At 40.1% G+C, this 17,665-nt stretch overlaps 1 protein-coding gene across 6 annotated transcripts in view; it reads right to left on the bottom strand.

Annotated features, from left to right (window-relative positions):
• Positions 1-17,665, bottom strand: part of LOC140492002 (organic cation/carnitine transporter 2-like) — a 115,411-nt gene that overhangs the window by 6,152 nt on the left and 91,594 nt on the right. For 3 of the 6 annotated variants that reach the window (XR_011963464.1, XM_072590583.1, XM_072590580.1), the window contains exons 6-9: positions 10,778-10,878; positions 8,494-8,708; positions 6,466-6,648; positions 237-372 (exon numbers count right to left, since the gene is read on the bottom strand). Coding sequence is in view for 5 of the 6 variants with exons in the window: in XM_072590583.1 (XP_072446684.1) it covers positions 237-372; positions 6,466-6,648; positions 8,494-8,708; positions 10,778-10,878 (635 nt within the window). In the remaining variant the exon portion in view is untranslated. Of the gene's footprint in view, positions 1-236; positions 373-1,031; positions 1,142-6,465; positions 6,649-8,493; positions 8,709-10,777; positions 10,879-17,665 lie in introns of those variants that run through there. The other 3 variants (XM_072590581.1, XM_072590582.1, XM_072590584.1) reach the window with 2 other exon arrangements.

Below are 17,665 nucleotides of genomic sequence, written 5' to 3'. Positions count from 1 at the left end.
TATCTAATCTTGACCTACTCGCCCTGCCACTCTGTCTCTAAATACCCTATATTTTTGAATCTCTGCTTATATGTAGAAGACATGTATTTAACTGGTCTTTTCACCACATAATTATGGCAAATTAATCCTGTTCTTTGGTTTCTGTGAAGCACCTGGGAAATATTCAACATTAAAACATTACATGATCACTCAGGACAGAAAGTTTAAAAAACCTGAATCATAGAGACTACTTTTACCCTTTCATTCTCTGCATCTGGTCAATGGTGTCTGGGAGGGGGAAATTTATTGTTTCAGGCAGTAACAAGATCAGAAGTGCTGAAAATACGGTCAAACTTCCCATCAGAATATAAGGCAGAAACTCATAATAAGCTCCTGTGAAAATATAGAACATACATTGAAAGGTTAATATTAATTCATCAACATAAACCTATTGATAGTAAGGTTAACACAATGCTTATAGTCAATAATGTAAAGACCATATCTCTCTATAGTTCTGTATTTTTGACTGTGGACAGAAATGGGGAAAAGCCTGTGTTAAAAACGAAGGATGATGGAAATGATTCCGACAGTTTTTAAAAAAAAAATAAGCTACCATCACTTATTATAAGTGCTGCTGCTTGTTTAAGTAGTGGGGAAGGTTACTATAAATGAGCTGGGGACAAGGGGATGTGCACAAAGGGAAATTTGGCTGGTAATAAGTTATTGATTTGTCTGTGGAATAGTGACCAGTTATCGATGACAAAGGCTTTCTGTCTGCGGCCAAGTATGTGTTTGGTTCCCAGGTAGCTGAACAGTTTGCGTGTGTAAATGTGTGGTCACAAGTAAGTGGACCTCTGTAAAGAAAGGACCTGCCCTTTGCTGTGCAGTAAAAAAACACTTTCAGCCTGAATAAAGCCAAAATATTTCCCTTCGTCGATTGCTGCAACCTGTGGCTTTAACCAATAAATCAGGGATTTATTAGAGTGAACAAGTCACTCTGTTCCTTCTGTGAGCAAGTTAAACCAACAAGAAAAGATCAAAGACAATAAGACCTGTCAAGCATCTCAGAGAACCCTGTTGACAAGTAAACTGTGTTCCCAGTCTTTCCTTTCACCAATGACATCCAACTTGTTTTTTGTCCGTATATCTGTGTAGGCGAGTTCTATAAAGGGAAAGAGTTTTAACTAGTAGAGTTTTATATTATCAGTTCATTTTTGTTTACCTGGAGCTAGAATCTATCTATTTGCAATAAATAATCTTGCTTGTTAAGTACAGAAACGAGGTCTGTGTTTTTTTTCTCAACTTGAGTCTAAAAGATAGGTAATTTCCTGAACTCCCTTTAACTTTTTTGACAACCCCAGGAATAGCAGAATTTCTAGCGACGGAAATAAGGAGCCCACCACTCTTGTCGGATGTAACAACAATCACTTTATAAGGTATATAAGTACATTAAAAAGGGAAGTATTTTGTTCATTTTCATTTTTGAGATTTATTATTCCTGTCTGTTTTGACGTGATACCTGTCAACATTCCCAGTGATGATTTATGTAACTTGCTCCAAACAACAGCCAGAGATGTCAGTCCATTGGTTTGGAATAACTTTGAGTTTTCTTTGCAGGCTGTACAAAAGCACCAAAAGTCAGAGTCATACAGCACAGGAACAAGCCCTTTGGTTCAATTCATCAAAGCCAACCAGATATCCTGAATTAATCTGGTCCCGTTTGCCAACATTTGGCCAATATCTGTCTAAATCTTTCCTATGCAAGTACCAATCCAGATGCCTTTTAAATGTTTTAATTGTACCAGCCTCCACTACTTCCTCTGGCAGCTCATTTCAGGGCATCACCTTCTGCTTGAAAAAGTTTTCCCTTAAGTCCCTTTTAAAACTTTCCCCTCTCACTTTAAACAGATGCCCTCTAGTTTTGGACTCCCCTACTCTAGAAAAATGGCTTTGGTAATTCACCCTATCCATGCCCTCATGATCTTATAAACCTCCATAAGGACACTACTCAATTTCCGATGCTCCAGGAAAACAGCCCCAGCCTATTCAGCCTCTCCCTATAGCTCAAACCCTCCAAACCTAGCAACATCCTTGTATATCTTTCCTGCACTCTTCCAAGTTTAACAACATCTTTCCCATAGCAGGCAGACCAGAATTGAATGCAATATTCAATAAGTGGCCTTACCAATGTCCTGTACAGTGATAACATGATATCCCAACTCCTATTCTCAATGCACTGACCAATAAGGGCAAATATACCAAACACCTCCTCCACTACACTGTCTTGTGAATCCACCTTCAAGGAACTGTGAACCTGCACCCCAAGGTGCCAAAGTCTTTCGTTTGGCAACACTCCCACCTCCAGGATCCCACCATTAAGTATATGAGGCCTGTCCTGATTTGCCATAACAAAATGCAACACCTCACATTTATCTAAATTAAACTCCATCAGCCATTCCTCGGCCCATCTGATCAAGGTCCCATCGTACCCTGAGATAACTTTCTTCACCGTCCACTATACCACCAATTTTGGTGTCATCTGCGAATTTACTAATCATACCTCCTGACAGGCCTTGACAGATTAGAAACTGTTTTAAGGGTAATTATAAGATCAAATCATATCCTTTTTTTTGTTATACAGTCCAGCTGGACACTAATGTGTTGTTTTCAGATAGTTTATATGTTTGGTATGGAATGTTCAGCTTGCAGTGAATGCAGTCATTGACTTATTTATTGTTTCCTTTGAGGGCATGAATGTGGAATCTGCCACTTTTGACTGTAGGTTGGAACAAAATGCAACTGACAATAAAATACTGTTTACAAAGTTTCATCACAAAATTTGTCACAGTATGTTGGGTCCCTGCCTTAGAATGCAGCCCCAAATTCTGTTCCTTAAATATTGGACAAACATCTTTTACAGAGCACCAATTTATATTGTACAACACACTGTATATCATTCTCTGCACACTGTAGACCAATTCAACTCTTCTATGTGTCAAATCTCAAATAGGATGATACTGTGACCCAGCAATCCACATGGGATGAGAGAGTGTCAGGAAATTGGAGGGGCATCAGATTGTGAAGTCATCCCTTCATTCAACATAAATATGTTTCCACTGTAAATACTTTTGATATGAACATTGCATCTCGTTTCTTTTACAGGGTACTAACATACAGTAAGATCATGATGTATCAAGTTTGGATCAGCCATATCTCCAGATGTGGCAAAGTTGTCAGCAATTCATCGCAGGCCAGGAAATACACGAGAAGGATGTCTTATCATAAGCCAAAGCGCTGGACTCCTCACTTTGGATAATAGAACTTTGCAGGTTTTAACATGCAGTGGTATTAAGCCACACTCGAGTGCAAATCAGCAGTGCTGGCTGCAAAATGGTCTCACCCACATCCTGAACAAGTTTGCAGCAAATGACATTTTTAACACAGATGAAATTGAACCTTTTACTGTGTTTTGCCAGATCGCTCTTTAATATTTAAAGATGAAATGTGCAATGGTAGAATGTGAGACAACAAAGATGACATTGTTATGGTGTGTGCCAGTATGGATGGCACTGAATAATTGCTGCTTTTTGTGATAAGTAACTCCAAGAAGCCACATTGCTTTGTGAATATCAAAACACTATGCAGGATGAGGCTAACAAAAACACCTCAGTGTCCTTCAGCATTTCAGAGGTGTGGATCAGGAAAGTGGACTACATCAACAGAATAATAGAAAGATGATCACATTGATGACTCTGAAGAATCCAGTGAATACCTGCCTGCTCACCTGCCTGTTTCCTTAGCTGAAGCCACAAAAACCAGAGATGCAATGAGATCACATAAAAATATGGAATACATTTACTGCATTGAAGATGTGGCAAAATGTTCAAAGACATCATGCTGAACAGAAAATAATTACTGGATTTCGCCAGAGCTAACTCCCAATACTTTTTAATAACTTTTACTGTACAAGATCAGGCCAATGCAAGGTATGAATCAATTGAAAAATGAAGAAACCAAAAGAGAAAATGCTGGAAAATCTCAGCAGGTCTGGCAGCATCTGTTAGGAGAGAAAAGAGTTGACGTTTCAAGTCTAACTGACCCTTTGTGAAGACATTTTTCAGAAATTTACTATGTCAATGTGTTTTGATATTTTTCCCATAGATTGCATTTATAGGAAAATATGATTACATAGGGACATCATCAGCTATCTCAAAGTTCCACTTAATGTAAATTTCTGGGTAATCCGTCTTATGAATTTACTGTGAATAGATGAGGAATTGCAAATCTTTTAATCATAATCTTTCAAAAATATCTTGATTCAGGTAATAGCCCCCGAATTTAAAAAAATCAATACTACTCCCTTATTTTGTTTAATTTCATTGAAAGATAAGTGAGAGAAGACATGTTATTATAGACCTAGTAGTCTAATGTCCCGTATAGAAGTTATTGAATCTGCATTAGAGACAGGTGCCAACCTTTTTAACGGTTTCGCTAAAATAATTAAACATCTATTAGCTTAATTCCCCTTTGCAATAGACATTGCCACAGTCGAAATCAAATTAGCAAAAGTGCCTGTTGTAAGGGCAGCAAAATAATAAAATCTAAACAAAACAAGAGGTAACATATTAAGTCAGAATATTATTCCATGAATCGACTATGAGTGTCAGTCTCTCTGGTGTCCACTCTTTGGGGAAATACTCAAATGTGAAGGTGGACAATGAGTGCTTCCTTCCCAGGAATACCTGGATCAAAAAAAAACATTGATTAATTTCTGCCTCGACCTGGTGTTATTGGTCACTTTGTCCTGGCTCAATTGCAGAGTGAATTTAAACTGCAATTCAGCCAAACTAAAGTGGCAGCCCCTTCAGTTAGTGGAACCAGGGTCGCAACTTCTCAATCCCAATATAAGTATGAACCAGGGATTCCAGCAGATTTCAAAAAGTCTGGGAATCTTTGAATAGGCTTAAAAACCAATTGGAAGGGAATTCTGTATGAAACACTCTGTTAGACTTCACCACATTGAACTATTTGTATAATTAATAGGCTAAAGTTATCAAATTGTCCTGTATAAACTTAATAATAGAATACTTTACTTGTAGTATTGGAATGTTGTTAAGAAGTATTTAAGTTGGCATTTCTTTCAATATCAAATACAGAAGTGTATCTTTAGGGAAGTTCAAACACAAGAGCAAACTGGGTTTTTAGTTAGAATACATTTTCATTCAGTTTCCAGTGAGTCTGGAATAGCAGTAAACAGAAGTCAAAACAGTGGTACTGTCAAGAACTAGGTTGTTCACTCTCTTTGTGCACGCATTTTTTCTCTCACTTTCTGGGGTTGGGGAGGGAGGATGGTGAGCAAACTTCAAAAGCGGAAGGTTTGGTGTAACAGGAATTATGAATTTCAGAGAAAAAAATATCAAGCAATGCATTAACAATTTGAAATAAATGAGTAATTAATGAAAATAACCACTAATAAATATCAAGTGGCAGAACTAACTCATACTTTTTATTTACCTTTCAAGTTAAGAAGCCAAACTAGAGCTGGATTAAGCCCCAAATTGCAAGGGAAAAGCGTGGGGACTGGGGTGAGCTAAGGAATTACTTTAATCTAAAGTTCAGAGTGGCGCTGGAAAAGCACAGTTGGTCAGGCAGTCCTTCCTCCTGATAAAGGGCTTTTGCCCAAAACGTCAATTTTCCTGCTCCTCGGATGCTGCCTGACCTGCTGTGCTTTTCCAGCACCACTTTAATCTTGACTCTGATCTCCAGCATCTGCAGTACTCACTTCTGCTTAATCTAAAGCTCACCTTGTGTTCACCTTTGTCGGTGTACACTGTGAGTTTGCTTCGGTAGAATTCATTCAAAAATAAGGGTTGGAAACGGGATGCATTTCAGTCTGGGCTTTTTGCTCCACTCCCAGACTGCTTTGCAGATAAATTTTTGGAGATGGTTAAGTCTGCCTCTGGGTCACTCTCAAAGTTCAATCACTCTCCTCTTTTTCCTCTTCTACTCGTGCACGCACTTGTTCCCTTTCCCACCCTCTGTATTTCTATCCCTTTTAATCACACTGTCTCTCCCTCTCGCTCATGAACCTTGTCCACACCCCCCTCCCAGTGCACCTATCGTCATCCCATCTACCTTCCCCCCCCAATTTATCTCTCAACCCCCTCCCTCTCCCAAAACATCAACTCTTCTGCTCCTTGGATGCTGCCTGACCTATGCTTTTCCAGCACCACGTGTTTTGACTACAGTTCAGACATGACTGATATATAATCACAGATCACCACAGCTAAAGAAATTTATGACTATATGAAAATTTGGAAAGGATAGAAGGTTCATTCTAATGGGATTTGAAGTTGATATGTGAAAGAGTGTCAGAACCGATGGTACAAAAAGATGCCTAGGTTTTATGAATGGCCTGAGGGTATCAGAATAGTGCCAAAAATCCTTACATTAGGCCTACATATAGAAGAAAAACTGTTATCTTACCAAGGTAAAAAAAGTAAGGTGAGATGATACTGCCCAGCCTGGAGGCCATCAAGCATACTCCAACACTTGTGTTTCTTATCACAGTTGCATAGAGTTCAGCAGTATAGGTATAAATTATGGCAAAAGCACATGTGTTTGCTAATTTTCCAATCATCACCAGCATTGTAGCGAGTATTGAAATACCTAGAAAAAAAACAGTAAGCAACAGTAAGCTGAGTGAAATTTGCATTGGTTTACACATGCCTATCTGTATTGTGCTTTGAACACAAGACACATCGGCTGCTTTTCCCATTACGGTATGTGGTTCTGGTATGCCACCTCAGCAGCTTGGAATACACATTGGGAATTCATTTTGAGGACCCCCGTTAAGTAAAGTAATGGATGAAAAGTCATGCTCCCAAAATTTCCTGATGTATCTTGTTAACACAAGTTTGGGCGAGTGGAACTAACTGACTTGTTCTTTTAAGGAGCCAGCTCAGGTTCAGTGGACATTCTTCTGTCATGCAACTACCCTAAGATTATAGAAACAAGTGCTATAACATTGGCAGTATAATTAATTAACAATGTGGAAATGAGACACATTGAATAAAGGCACTTCTCCCATTTTTACCAGGTCCAATAAAATTGATAATCACATAACAGGCATTTATGTAGCACCTTGTAATGAGAAAGCCTCAATCTGATTCACAGAGACATTTAAACAAATACACACTGAACTGACGTAGAGAAATTAGAAAAAATATTTCTATGGACAGGCAGCAGGATTTAGGGAACAAAATACAGGCAAACAAACAATGCAGAATATTCTGGAGAAACTCAGTAGGCCTGGCAGCATCTGTGGAGAGAGAAATGGTGTTAAAGTTTTGAGACTGGTATGACTCTTCTTCAGAATATTGGCCTCTTAACGTGTATTTCTAAATAATGATCATCCATGATGCCAAATCGCCATCACGCCTGCAACATCAGCTCACCACAAAAGGCCACAGGAAATATCTGCCCATGTATTGCATCTTTGTAGATCTTATTTGCTGCTCCCCATCACCACCCCCTCATCCAATCTCCAGGTTATCCATGGATGGTCACTGGTACAGTGCCACTACTCAGACAGCTACCCTTTGGAGCATCATAATCTGACTTCAACACTCACATGCAATACAGGATATAATCCAGGCTTTAAAGTCCTGGACCACACAGATAGTCTGTTAGCACCATCTTTGAGGCTGACTGCTACTTTCTATTTCTTTAGAATAGCATTGGAACACTTTTTGTGGAAGTGCATTCCTTCAGTCTGAACTAAGATTACCAAAGAACTGTGGATGCTGGAAATCAGAAACAAAACAGAAATTGTTGGGAAAACAGCCCTGTGAAACTCAATGGATATCAGAGCACATTGTGTTCACGGCACTAATCTCCCAAGAAAACAGATGCCTGATCTGTTTACTGATGTAAACCAATAGCACAAGTTACACCAAGGGCATTGTGAATGCATCATTAAATTCATTAAATAAATGCACAGAATTTACTGCTTTATGTGGATCCTCTGTAGCTGTGTGACATGCAGTTAATGGTCAGATCATGAAAGCGGTATGCACTAGACATTTCAATGCAAGAACAGCAATTTAGATCCTTTTGATGTTGTTGAATCCCAATTTCCATTTTGAATAGGCCTAATGTTTGAATACTGTGGCTGCCAAATGGTTGGAGAAAATGCACATAGTTAAGGGGGTAGATCATTGCCAAACATTTTCAGACACTATCATGATTTTACTACTAGGTGGAAGAGCTGAAACTTTGGCCAGGAGCTCATCTTAACAACACAGCTAACAGCATTGAAGTTCTGATGGGTGACAAAGAGTAGAGGAGTTCTGAATCCGTTTGTGAACTAGTGCGCCACAGAGTTCTGAAGAACAGTCATATCGGACTTGAAATGTTAATTCTGTCTCATACAGATGCAGTCAGTCCTGTTGAGTTTCTCTGGCATTTTCTGTTTTTATTCAGGACAATTCCAGATGCAACGTAAACATTTACTTGAAGGTATGAGCTGGACAAAGAAGAGGACAATTCCACCAAAAAAAAGTGAGCCCGAGAGGCTCAACTTGCGAGAAAACTTCTGGAGGAAAAACCAAGCTGCCAGGTTGGCCGGAATTTCGATGGCACCAGAGATGAAACAATTCAAATAGTCATCACCATGGAGATTGGGTGTGTTCAAAGACAGACCATAGTATCCAATTGCTAAAATGAACCTGCAACAGAATTACAAATGTTTCTTGTAACACTGTTCTTTAAAAATATACTGTCCAGTTTTGTTTAGCTGGATTTTCTCTTTCAATCATTCACATCAGTGTCACCCAACTGACCTGTCTTGTGTTGCTACTGTGACATTGTTTTTGCTACAACCACTGACTGTAGTAGAACATTTATTACATTAACACAATTAAGTAAATGCAATTTAATGCATAATTACCTCATATTCTCCACTGCCATCATGACACAATGGGCAGTTCCTCTGCCTCATCAGGAAGAAAAAGATAGACAAACATCTTCATAAGTATGATATATTTTACATGTTGAATGCCAGTTCCATTTTTGAGGATTACAGGCAAAAAGGAGAAATTGAGAACAATAGTAAAAGCAAATGAGGAAAACCTGGACAACTGAACTCCAACAATGTCTGAGATCTCTGTGCTTCAGGGTTACATCTACAGAAATTATACTCATTTACACGTTCATTCAATACGTATTCAGACTCAGGAATTCCCTCCTAAAGGAGTTGGGATGGGTTTCACAGGGGTTGAGGATTGGGTAGTCAGATCCAGTGGGGGCAAGATGCTGGCAGTTGGGGGGAGCAAATCAGGTTCCGTGGTTGAGTTGGGATGGGTAGGAGTCGGGTGTCAGGTAGGTGAAAGGGTGTTCTCAGGTCCCAGGGCATGGATATTAGAATCCAGAGCATGTGCTGGGTCTCGAACATGGATGTTAACTCCTTGGTGGGGTATCAGGTTCCAGGAATAGGGTATGTCAGGGCTGAGGTGAGGGGCGAGGGGGGGTATTGTGTTATCAGCTCCTAGAGTGGGGTATGTTGGGTCAAGGGAGTGGTGTCGAGTCTCCTGTGGGGGTTTCACTTCCTGGGGTAAGGTGTCATAGTTGTATTTAATTTCACTGGAGACATTTGAACAATTCCAGGTACAGAGGAATTACCCAGAGGCAAGTTAAATTTCCTGCAAAATTAATTCGGAATCTGCTGTGATGGCATTCAGCTGAGTCCCTTTTATTTCACGGGCACAATGACTGTCTGGCCAATGGAAAACCTGCCTCAATATTTATTTGTCTGTGAAAACTGAATTTCACAGGTTTTATATCTGTAGCTAAATTGAGGGGATACTGTGACCTGAACTTGACATGACTAAAAGTGTAGCAAACTGAATTTGAGGAAAGAACATGGAATCCACATTGTTTTCTAGCAGTAAATTTAGAAACAATTCAATTTTTTCTGACACAGATCTTGCTATTGCTCAAGTATCTCAGAAATCTATAAGATTCTGTGCATTGAGTTTATATCAGCAGAATCTTATACAGGCCTGAGCAATGTAGACTATGGTAAGATTTGTTGCAGAATCGGATTAGGAGTCAGATGAGACCTATATCAACAGTAGAAGACACTTGTTACATTTTTATATATTCGCTGGTGGCAGGCCAGTTTCTCACTAGGCAATGTAAGTTGTCAATTAAGGAGGAACTATAGTTTGTTAATACCTGATTAACAGTACAACTCATCTCACTAACATTCAACATTTTAGCTTACCAAGCTGAAAACTGAATAAGCTATACATTGAAAATCCTTGACATGGAAGGATTTTGCAGGGCAGCTCTGGACTAACTGAGTACACAACTGCCTTTTAAAGATGGCACCTGGGCCAGGCATGTTGATCAATTCTGAGATATCCTGGCAGTAGCAAGTTGTTCCAAGAACGATGCATGGTAAAATGAGATTACAATCGGGCATGAAGGCACCATGGCAGGGATTAGGTAATTAATGAGGTGAATGACAAGAGCATTTTCTAGGCCTCACAGTGAAAATTCCTCCAAAACCTCAATGCAACTGGCATTAAGCAAAAGAAATGTAAGATTCAATCCTAAATATCTTTTGTTCAGGAAGAAAACAGAGAGGTGGGATAGTTTACTATAGCCCTTTTGTGTTGATCCATCACTGAATCCTTAAGATATCTACAAATGACCCTCATGATATCCTGAAGGTAATGAACAAGAAACATGTATTTGATAAACATATTTGCTTTCTCTTAGATCTAATACTTACCACACTATGAGGTTTATAATGGTGATGCTTCGAATGTTATGGGTTTTTATCAAGTGAGTAATTGAAAAAGACTTTATATTTTTATCCTTTATATCTTCAAGCTATGAAAAAGAAACAGAAGTTTCAATATGATTAGAAAATATCAACATTATCTATTGTTATTAGTTTGTTTTGAGTGTGGCTGATTCAGAAGTCAGCTGGCTGGATGGATGGCTTGTGATGCATGCTAATGCTAACAGTGTGGGTTCAATTCCCCCACCGACTGAGGTTACCATAAAGGATTCACCTTCTCAACCTCTCCCCTTACCTGAGGCCTACTGACTCTCAGGTTAAACAACCATCAGTTGATTCTCTCTAATGAGACAGCAGTCCTATAGCTTGGTAAGACTATGGCATTTTCCTTTTACCTCAGAGTTGGAAAAGTTCCAATTCATTCGATGAATGTTTCCTGATTCTGCATTTTAATTCAAAATAGAGCACAGAATGACTTCAAATATTGTGCATCAGAATCAATGCTTAGAATTCAGTAACTCATTGAAAATGGTGCAGTACAAACTCTCTCCATGGTGATTTTTTTCTTTCCCTTCCACCATCACATTTTGCAATGACTCAACATCACCTGGAGGTGAGAAAACTGGATCTCAGCACAGACATAATAAAACCCCGATTTTAATGATGTGTTACTGCAGCACAGTTCATGATACTGGTTCAATTTTCAGAGAATATTATTCACATCATATCATTTTCAGTGTGTGCTTGGGCAAGTAAAGGTTTTCCTGGGTAATAGAAATTGTAATGATAGTATGGTCTCACTTCAGATTGTTTCAATACAGGCAGAAGAGATACAAGCAGGAAGTGGAAAACTAATCTTTGCTGGCTTGAGAAAATTCTGAACACTTGAGCTCTATTTGCATATGTTTCCTGTTGTTGTGGTGGAATTCTTTTTCAGATACTTATCTCTAACAGTATAATTGACAAGAGTGCAATATGGTCAGTAACACAATGACATTCGCAAGTGACACGTATTTTTAAATCCTAAATCTTATAAGGGGTGGGGACATTTTGTAAATAACTGTGGCAAGAAAAGTCTTGAAACTATTGATTTGCAGTAACTGCAATTTTGCAGTGTTGTATTTGCCATGTGGACTAATTCTAGGCTTGGGAAGAAAATCTTCACAATATCATTTGCTTATCAATATGATTTCAATGATAGAATTAATCATGTACCTAAATGTGCTTTTTCTAAAAAAATGAAGTAGCTACTTTAACATATCATTGGTTAAAGAGCAATCAAAATTAGAATTGTCTTAGGTTCAGTTTCCCACTCTGTGGGTAGTTTAGCTGAGATGGAATTATAGTGGGATTGAGAAATAATTTCTGTATCTCTGGGAGAAATTATTTGGAATGGCGATTTTGAGAAATTGATGAAAAATAAATCCTTGGAATTCAAGCAATGAACTACAATTATTGAATGAATTGGGGAGTATCTGCTAAAACAACATTGTCTGAAAGTATGAGAGTTATGTGTGATGAAGCAAAAGGAAAGCCCCTAACAACTGTGCAGGGCACAGCCTATTCCTGGAAATCATGTGAATTTTAGAAGGCCAAGCTTTTGGATCTTTGCCCAATTATTTTCCCAGTAGCAGCCTCCACCCTGTATGCAGTGCACAGCACAACACAAGGCATTACTCAGCACCGTTAATCATTTACAAAAAAAGAAAACTTATAACTTTCTTGTTGTAACGGCTACAATTAGAAATGCTCTCTCTGGATGTACTTTTGGAGATTGCCTCTCATAACTTCCTGTTTTATACTTTGCCCAGTTAAACAGTCTTTCCCAATCTCCAGTATTTTTATAACTCATCAACAAAAGTTTTGAAAAAAAATGTATAGAACACACAGGGCTAAAAATTTAACTGATCTAGAGAATAACATGTGATTAACCTATGCTCATTCAAGGTCATGCAGGCAGCCTGGTAATTGTAATGATAGCTATGTGTAGTTTAATGCTAATCACATTACTGGGTGGCTGCATTTCTCAGCAGTAGGCATACCTAGAGCCAGTTAAAGCTAGCCTGCACTGCACTGAAAGGTTTATGAGATGATGAGTGGAAATGATGCAATGGGCTAGAAGAATCAGGTGAAACCTGCAATGAGGTAGAATACAGAAAGAAGTCATTGGATTGTACACATGGCAATAACCGTTCGTTGCCAGGCCTTGGCAGAAAGCCTATTGTCACTGATAAAGATGATTGAACAATCCAGTTCCAATTTGGCACAGGGCTTTGGATAGAGATTCAAGACCATTCTTTCCAAAGTGCAAGTATTAGGTACCTCCATGAGAGCATTATGGACCATCATGGCTCCATTTTCAGTTTCTGTAGTAGCACAAAAAAAATTACTCAACACAGTGGGAAACACAGACTGTCAGGCCCCCTCAACCTTTAATCAACTATCCTCCCAACCACCCAACTACACCCTCAACTCCACATTATCTTCCTTGGCCCCCAACTATTCCACCTGGCTGTTTTACTGCATCTAACCACACTAGCCCCTGATGACCTTACCACTCCCCACTGCTCTCCTCCCAAGGAAACCTGACTCGCTCCTTATCTGATGACCCCACCCTATCTGAAGGCTAACTTTCCAGCCACAAGATTGCCCCCTTGATCCAATTAATCACACCCAGCCCCTGTCAATGTATCCACCTCATCCCAGCACCCGCCATTTCATCCACCTGGGATGTTTATTTACATTAGCCAGCATACCCATTTATCAACATACAAATGTAAAATTAGGTGCAGGAATAGGCCACTCAATTTCTATAGCCTGCTCTGCCATTCAATAAAATCATGGCTGGTCTAACTCACCCGTACTACTCACTTACCTCTACATTTACCCAACCTGCTCATTCACTCAACCATTAAATAACATTTAAGAATACCTTTAAAAAGGGAGCATGTCCATCAACTCTCCCCAACATCCCGACCTTCCCCAACTCCCCAATCCTCCCAAACTCTAACCTTCTGTGCCAAAGTGCCTCAATGAGTGGTGTGCTCCACATTTCCAGAAGAGCCAGGCTGAGAAAACATGTCAAGAGATTGAACCATCAGTGGACTGCTTGATCTGAGCAGCAGTCCAATGATGATTAGACTCTTGATGGATTCAGAATACATGTTCAGAAGTTGATGGCCTTGAAATTGTTTGTCCTGTTGAGCAGGTGACTTGCTTCTGTCAGTGGCTCTGATGAAAGGAGGCATAGCCATCTCTAAGGGTTATCCCTTATCCCTTGATCTGCTCTCAGACTTGGGGGTGGAAGTGAAAACCTGTGGCTGCCTGGCCTAGCAAAGGATAAATGAATCAAGGCAGATAGGACAGCCTATGCAGAGGAAACTCTCATATAATCACTGATCAGTTGATCATTGAGAGAGCTGAAACGGTGAAAAATATCACCGGCTTAGCTTAGTGTTCACATGAGCAGAATCCATCATGAACCTTAGGAGCTCCAGCAATTGCAGTGAAATCTGTACTATAATGGGGTTAACATCAGAAATATGTATAATGATAATGTGTATGGATGTAACAGGCAATGTTGGAGTCATATGATTAAGTAGAAAGAACCAGAAGGGAGCTGGAGCTCTAACCTACTACTGATAGAGTTTGTGTACTGATTGAACTGTAACTTTAGAATTCTTCCACAAAATTCCATGTACTCTAGCAGCATTAGTTTTAGAGTCATAAAGTCATAGAGATGTACAGCATGGAAACAGACCCTTCAGTCCAACCCGTCCATGCAGATCAGACATCCCAACCCAATCTAGTCTCACCTGCCAGCACCCAGCCCATATCCCTCCAAATCCTTCCTATTCATATACCCATCCAAATGCCTCTTAAGTGTTGCAATTGTACCAGCCTCCAACACTTCCTTTGGCAGCTCATTCCATACATGTACCACCCTCTGTGTGAAAAAGTTGCCCCATAGGTCTCTTTTATATCTTTACCCTCTCACCCTAAACCTATGCCCTCTAGTTCTGGGCTCCCTCACCCTTGTGAAGAGACTTTGTCTATTTATCCTATCCATGCCCCTCATAATTTTATAAACCTCTATAAGGTCACCCCCACAGCCTCCAACGCTCCAGGGAAAACAGCCCCAGCCTGTTCAGCCTCTCCCTACAGCTCAAATCCTCTAACCTTGGCAACATCCTTGTAAATCTTTTCTGAACCCATTCAAGTTTCACAACATCTTTCTGATAGGAAGGAGACCAGAATTGCACGCAATGTTCCAACAGTGGCCTAACCAATGTCCTTTACAGCCGCAACATGACCTCCCAACTCCTGTGCTCAATACTCTGACCAATAAAGGAAAGCATACCAAACGCCTTCTTCACTATCCTATCCACATGCGACTCCACTTTCAAGGAGCTATGAACCTGCACTCCAAGATCTCTTTGTTCAGCAACACTCCCTAGGAGTGTATAAGCCCTGCTAAGATTTGCTTTCCCAAAATGCAGCACTTCACATTTATCTGAATTAAACTCCATCTGCCACTTCTCAGCCCATTGGCCCATCTGATCAAGATCCTGTTGTAATCTGAGGTAACCCTCTTCACTGTCCAATACACCTCTAGTTTTGGTGTCATCTGCAAACTTACTAACTGTACCTCTTATGCTCGCATCCAAATCACATATGTAAATGACAAAACATAGAGGACCCAGCACCGATCCTTGTGGCACTCCACTGGTCACAGGCCTCCAGTCTGAAAAACAACCTACCACCACCACCCTCTGTCTTCTACCTTTGAGCCAGTCTGTATCCAAATGGCTAGTTTCCCTGTATTCCATGAGATCTAAACATGCTAATCAGTCTCCCACAGGGAACCTTGTCGAACGCCTTACTGGAGTCCATATAGATCACATCTATCACTCTGCCCTCATCAATCCTCTTTGTTATTTCTTCAAAAAACTCAATCAAGTTTGTGTGAGAGGATTTCCCACGCACAAAGCCATGTTAACTATCCCTAATCAGTCCTTGCCTTTCCAAATACATCTACATCCTGTCCCTCAAGATTCCCTCCAACAACTTGCCCACCACCGACGTCAGGCTCACTGGTCTATAGTGCCCTGGTTTCTCCTTACCACCCTTCTTAAACAGTGGCACCACGTTAGCCAACCTCCAGTCTTCCGGCACCTCACCTGTGACTATCGATGATACAAATATCTAAGCAAGAGGCCCAGCAATCGATAGCTTCCCACAGAGTTCTAGGGTACACCTGATCAGGTCCTTGGCATTTATCCACCTTTACCCATTTCAAGACCTCCAGCACTTCCTCCTCAGTAATATGGACATTTTGCAAAATGTCACCTTCTATTTCCCTATAGTCTATATTTTCCATATCCTTTTCCACAGTAAACGCTGATGCAAACTACTCATTTAGTATCTCCCCCATTTTCTGCAGCTCCATACGAAGGCCGCCTAGCTGATTTTTGAGGGGTCCTATTCTCTCACTCGATACCCTTTTGTCCTGAATGTATTTGTAAAAACTCTTTGGATTCTGTTTGATTCTATTTGCCAAAGCTATCTCATGTCCCCTTTTTGCCCTCCTGATTTCCCTCTTAAGTATACTCCTACTTCCTTTATACTCTTCTAAGGATTCACTCAATCTATCCTGTGTATACCTGACATATGCTTCCTTCTTTTTCTTAACCAAATCCTCAATTTCTTTAGTCATCCAGCATTCCCTATACCTACCAGCCTTTCCTTTCACCTTAACAGGAATATACTTTCTCTGGATTCTCGTTATCTCATTTCTGAAGGCTTCCTATTTTCCAGCCGTCCTTTTACCTGCAAACATCTGCCCCCAATCAGCTTTCGAAAGTTCTTGCCTAATACCATCAAAACTGGCCTTTCTCCAATTTAGAACTTCAACTTTTATATCTGGTCTATCCTTTTCCATCATTATTTTAAATCTAATAGAATTATAGTTGCTGGCCCCAAAGTGCTCCCCCACTGACACCTCAGTCACCTGCCCTGCCTTATTTCCCAAGAGTAGGTCAAGTTTTGCACCTTCTCTAGTAGGTACATCCACATACTGAATCAGAAAATTGTCTTGTGCACACTTAACAAATTCCTCTCCATCTAAACTCTTAACACTATAGCAGTCCCAGTCTATGTTTGGAAAGTTAAAATCCCCTCCCATAACCAGCCTATTATAAACCCCAAAGAAACAACAAATCAAAACCTAATGTAAGTGCCTGCAAGGACCCACTTGCAATGGAATTTATATAATTCCAGCTCTGGCGTATAGGGTATCAGTAACCATTGGTGTGATGCCACTGTGATCAACAGCCGATCTTGGAAGGAACCAGAACTGAAGAGGTCGCAGGTGCGTTGCCAGCAGCAGCTGTGGAAGCGAGGTCATTGGGGATATTTAAGAGACTGCTGGACATGCATATGGTCACAGAAATTTGAGGGTTCGTACATTATGTTTACCTTACATGATGATCAATAGTTGGCACAACATCGTGGGCTGAAGGGCCTGTTCTGTGCTGTACAGTTCTATGTTCTATGTTAGTGACTTTGATGGCTACTGGTGGAACATGCTAACTGAAACTGGAATGTTCAAGATGTTCAGTCATGAGTGCCTTTGTCACTCAGGTTCCTTCTTGCTCTCCTGATGTTTGGGGCTTTGTTCTTCATGTGGAAGGTGCTTTCTCTCAATGCCACTGGACACAAAATCCAAGAGCCATGTCCCCATTGTCAAATATTGGGCTCAATCTTACTTTTCTTTGGTCACCAGTCAGTTCCTGGAAAATATTTTTGGAAGGTGTCTTGCAATGTAGCTGAATGAGATTTTTCACAGTGTTTTACCAAATCTGCCACATTAAATCC

Source organism: Chiloscyllium punctatum, chromosome 20 (genome assembly GCF_047496795.1).
Source record: "Chiloscyllium punctatum isolate Juve2018m chromosome 20, sChiPun1.3, whole genome shotgun sequence".
In the NCBI taxonomy this organism is placed as follows: Eukaryota; Metazoa; Chordata; class Chondrichthyes; order Orectolobiformes; family Hemiscylliidae; genus Chiloscyllium; species Chiloscyllium punctatum.
Note: the sequence above shows the minus strand (reverse complement) of the source record. Positions and strands in the feature narration are given on the sequence as shown.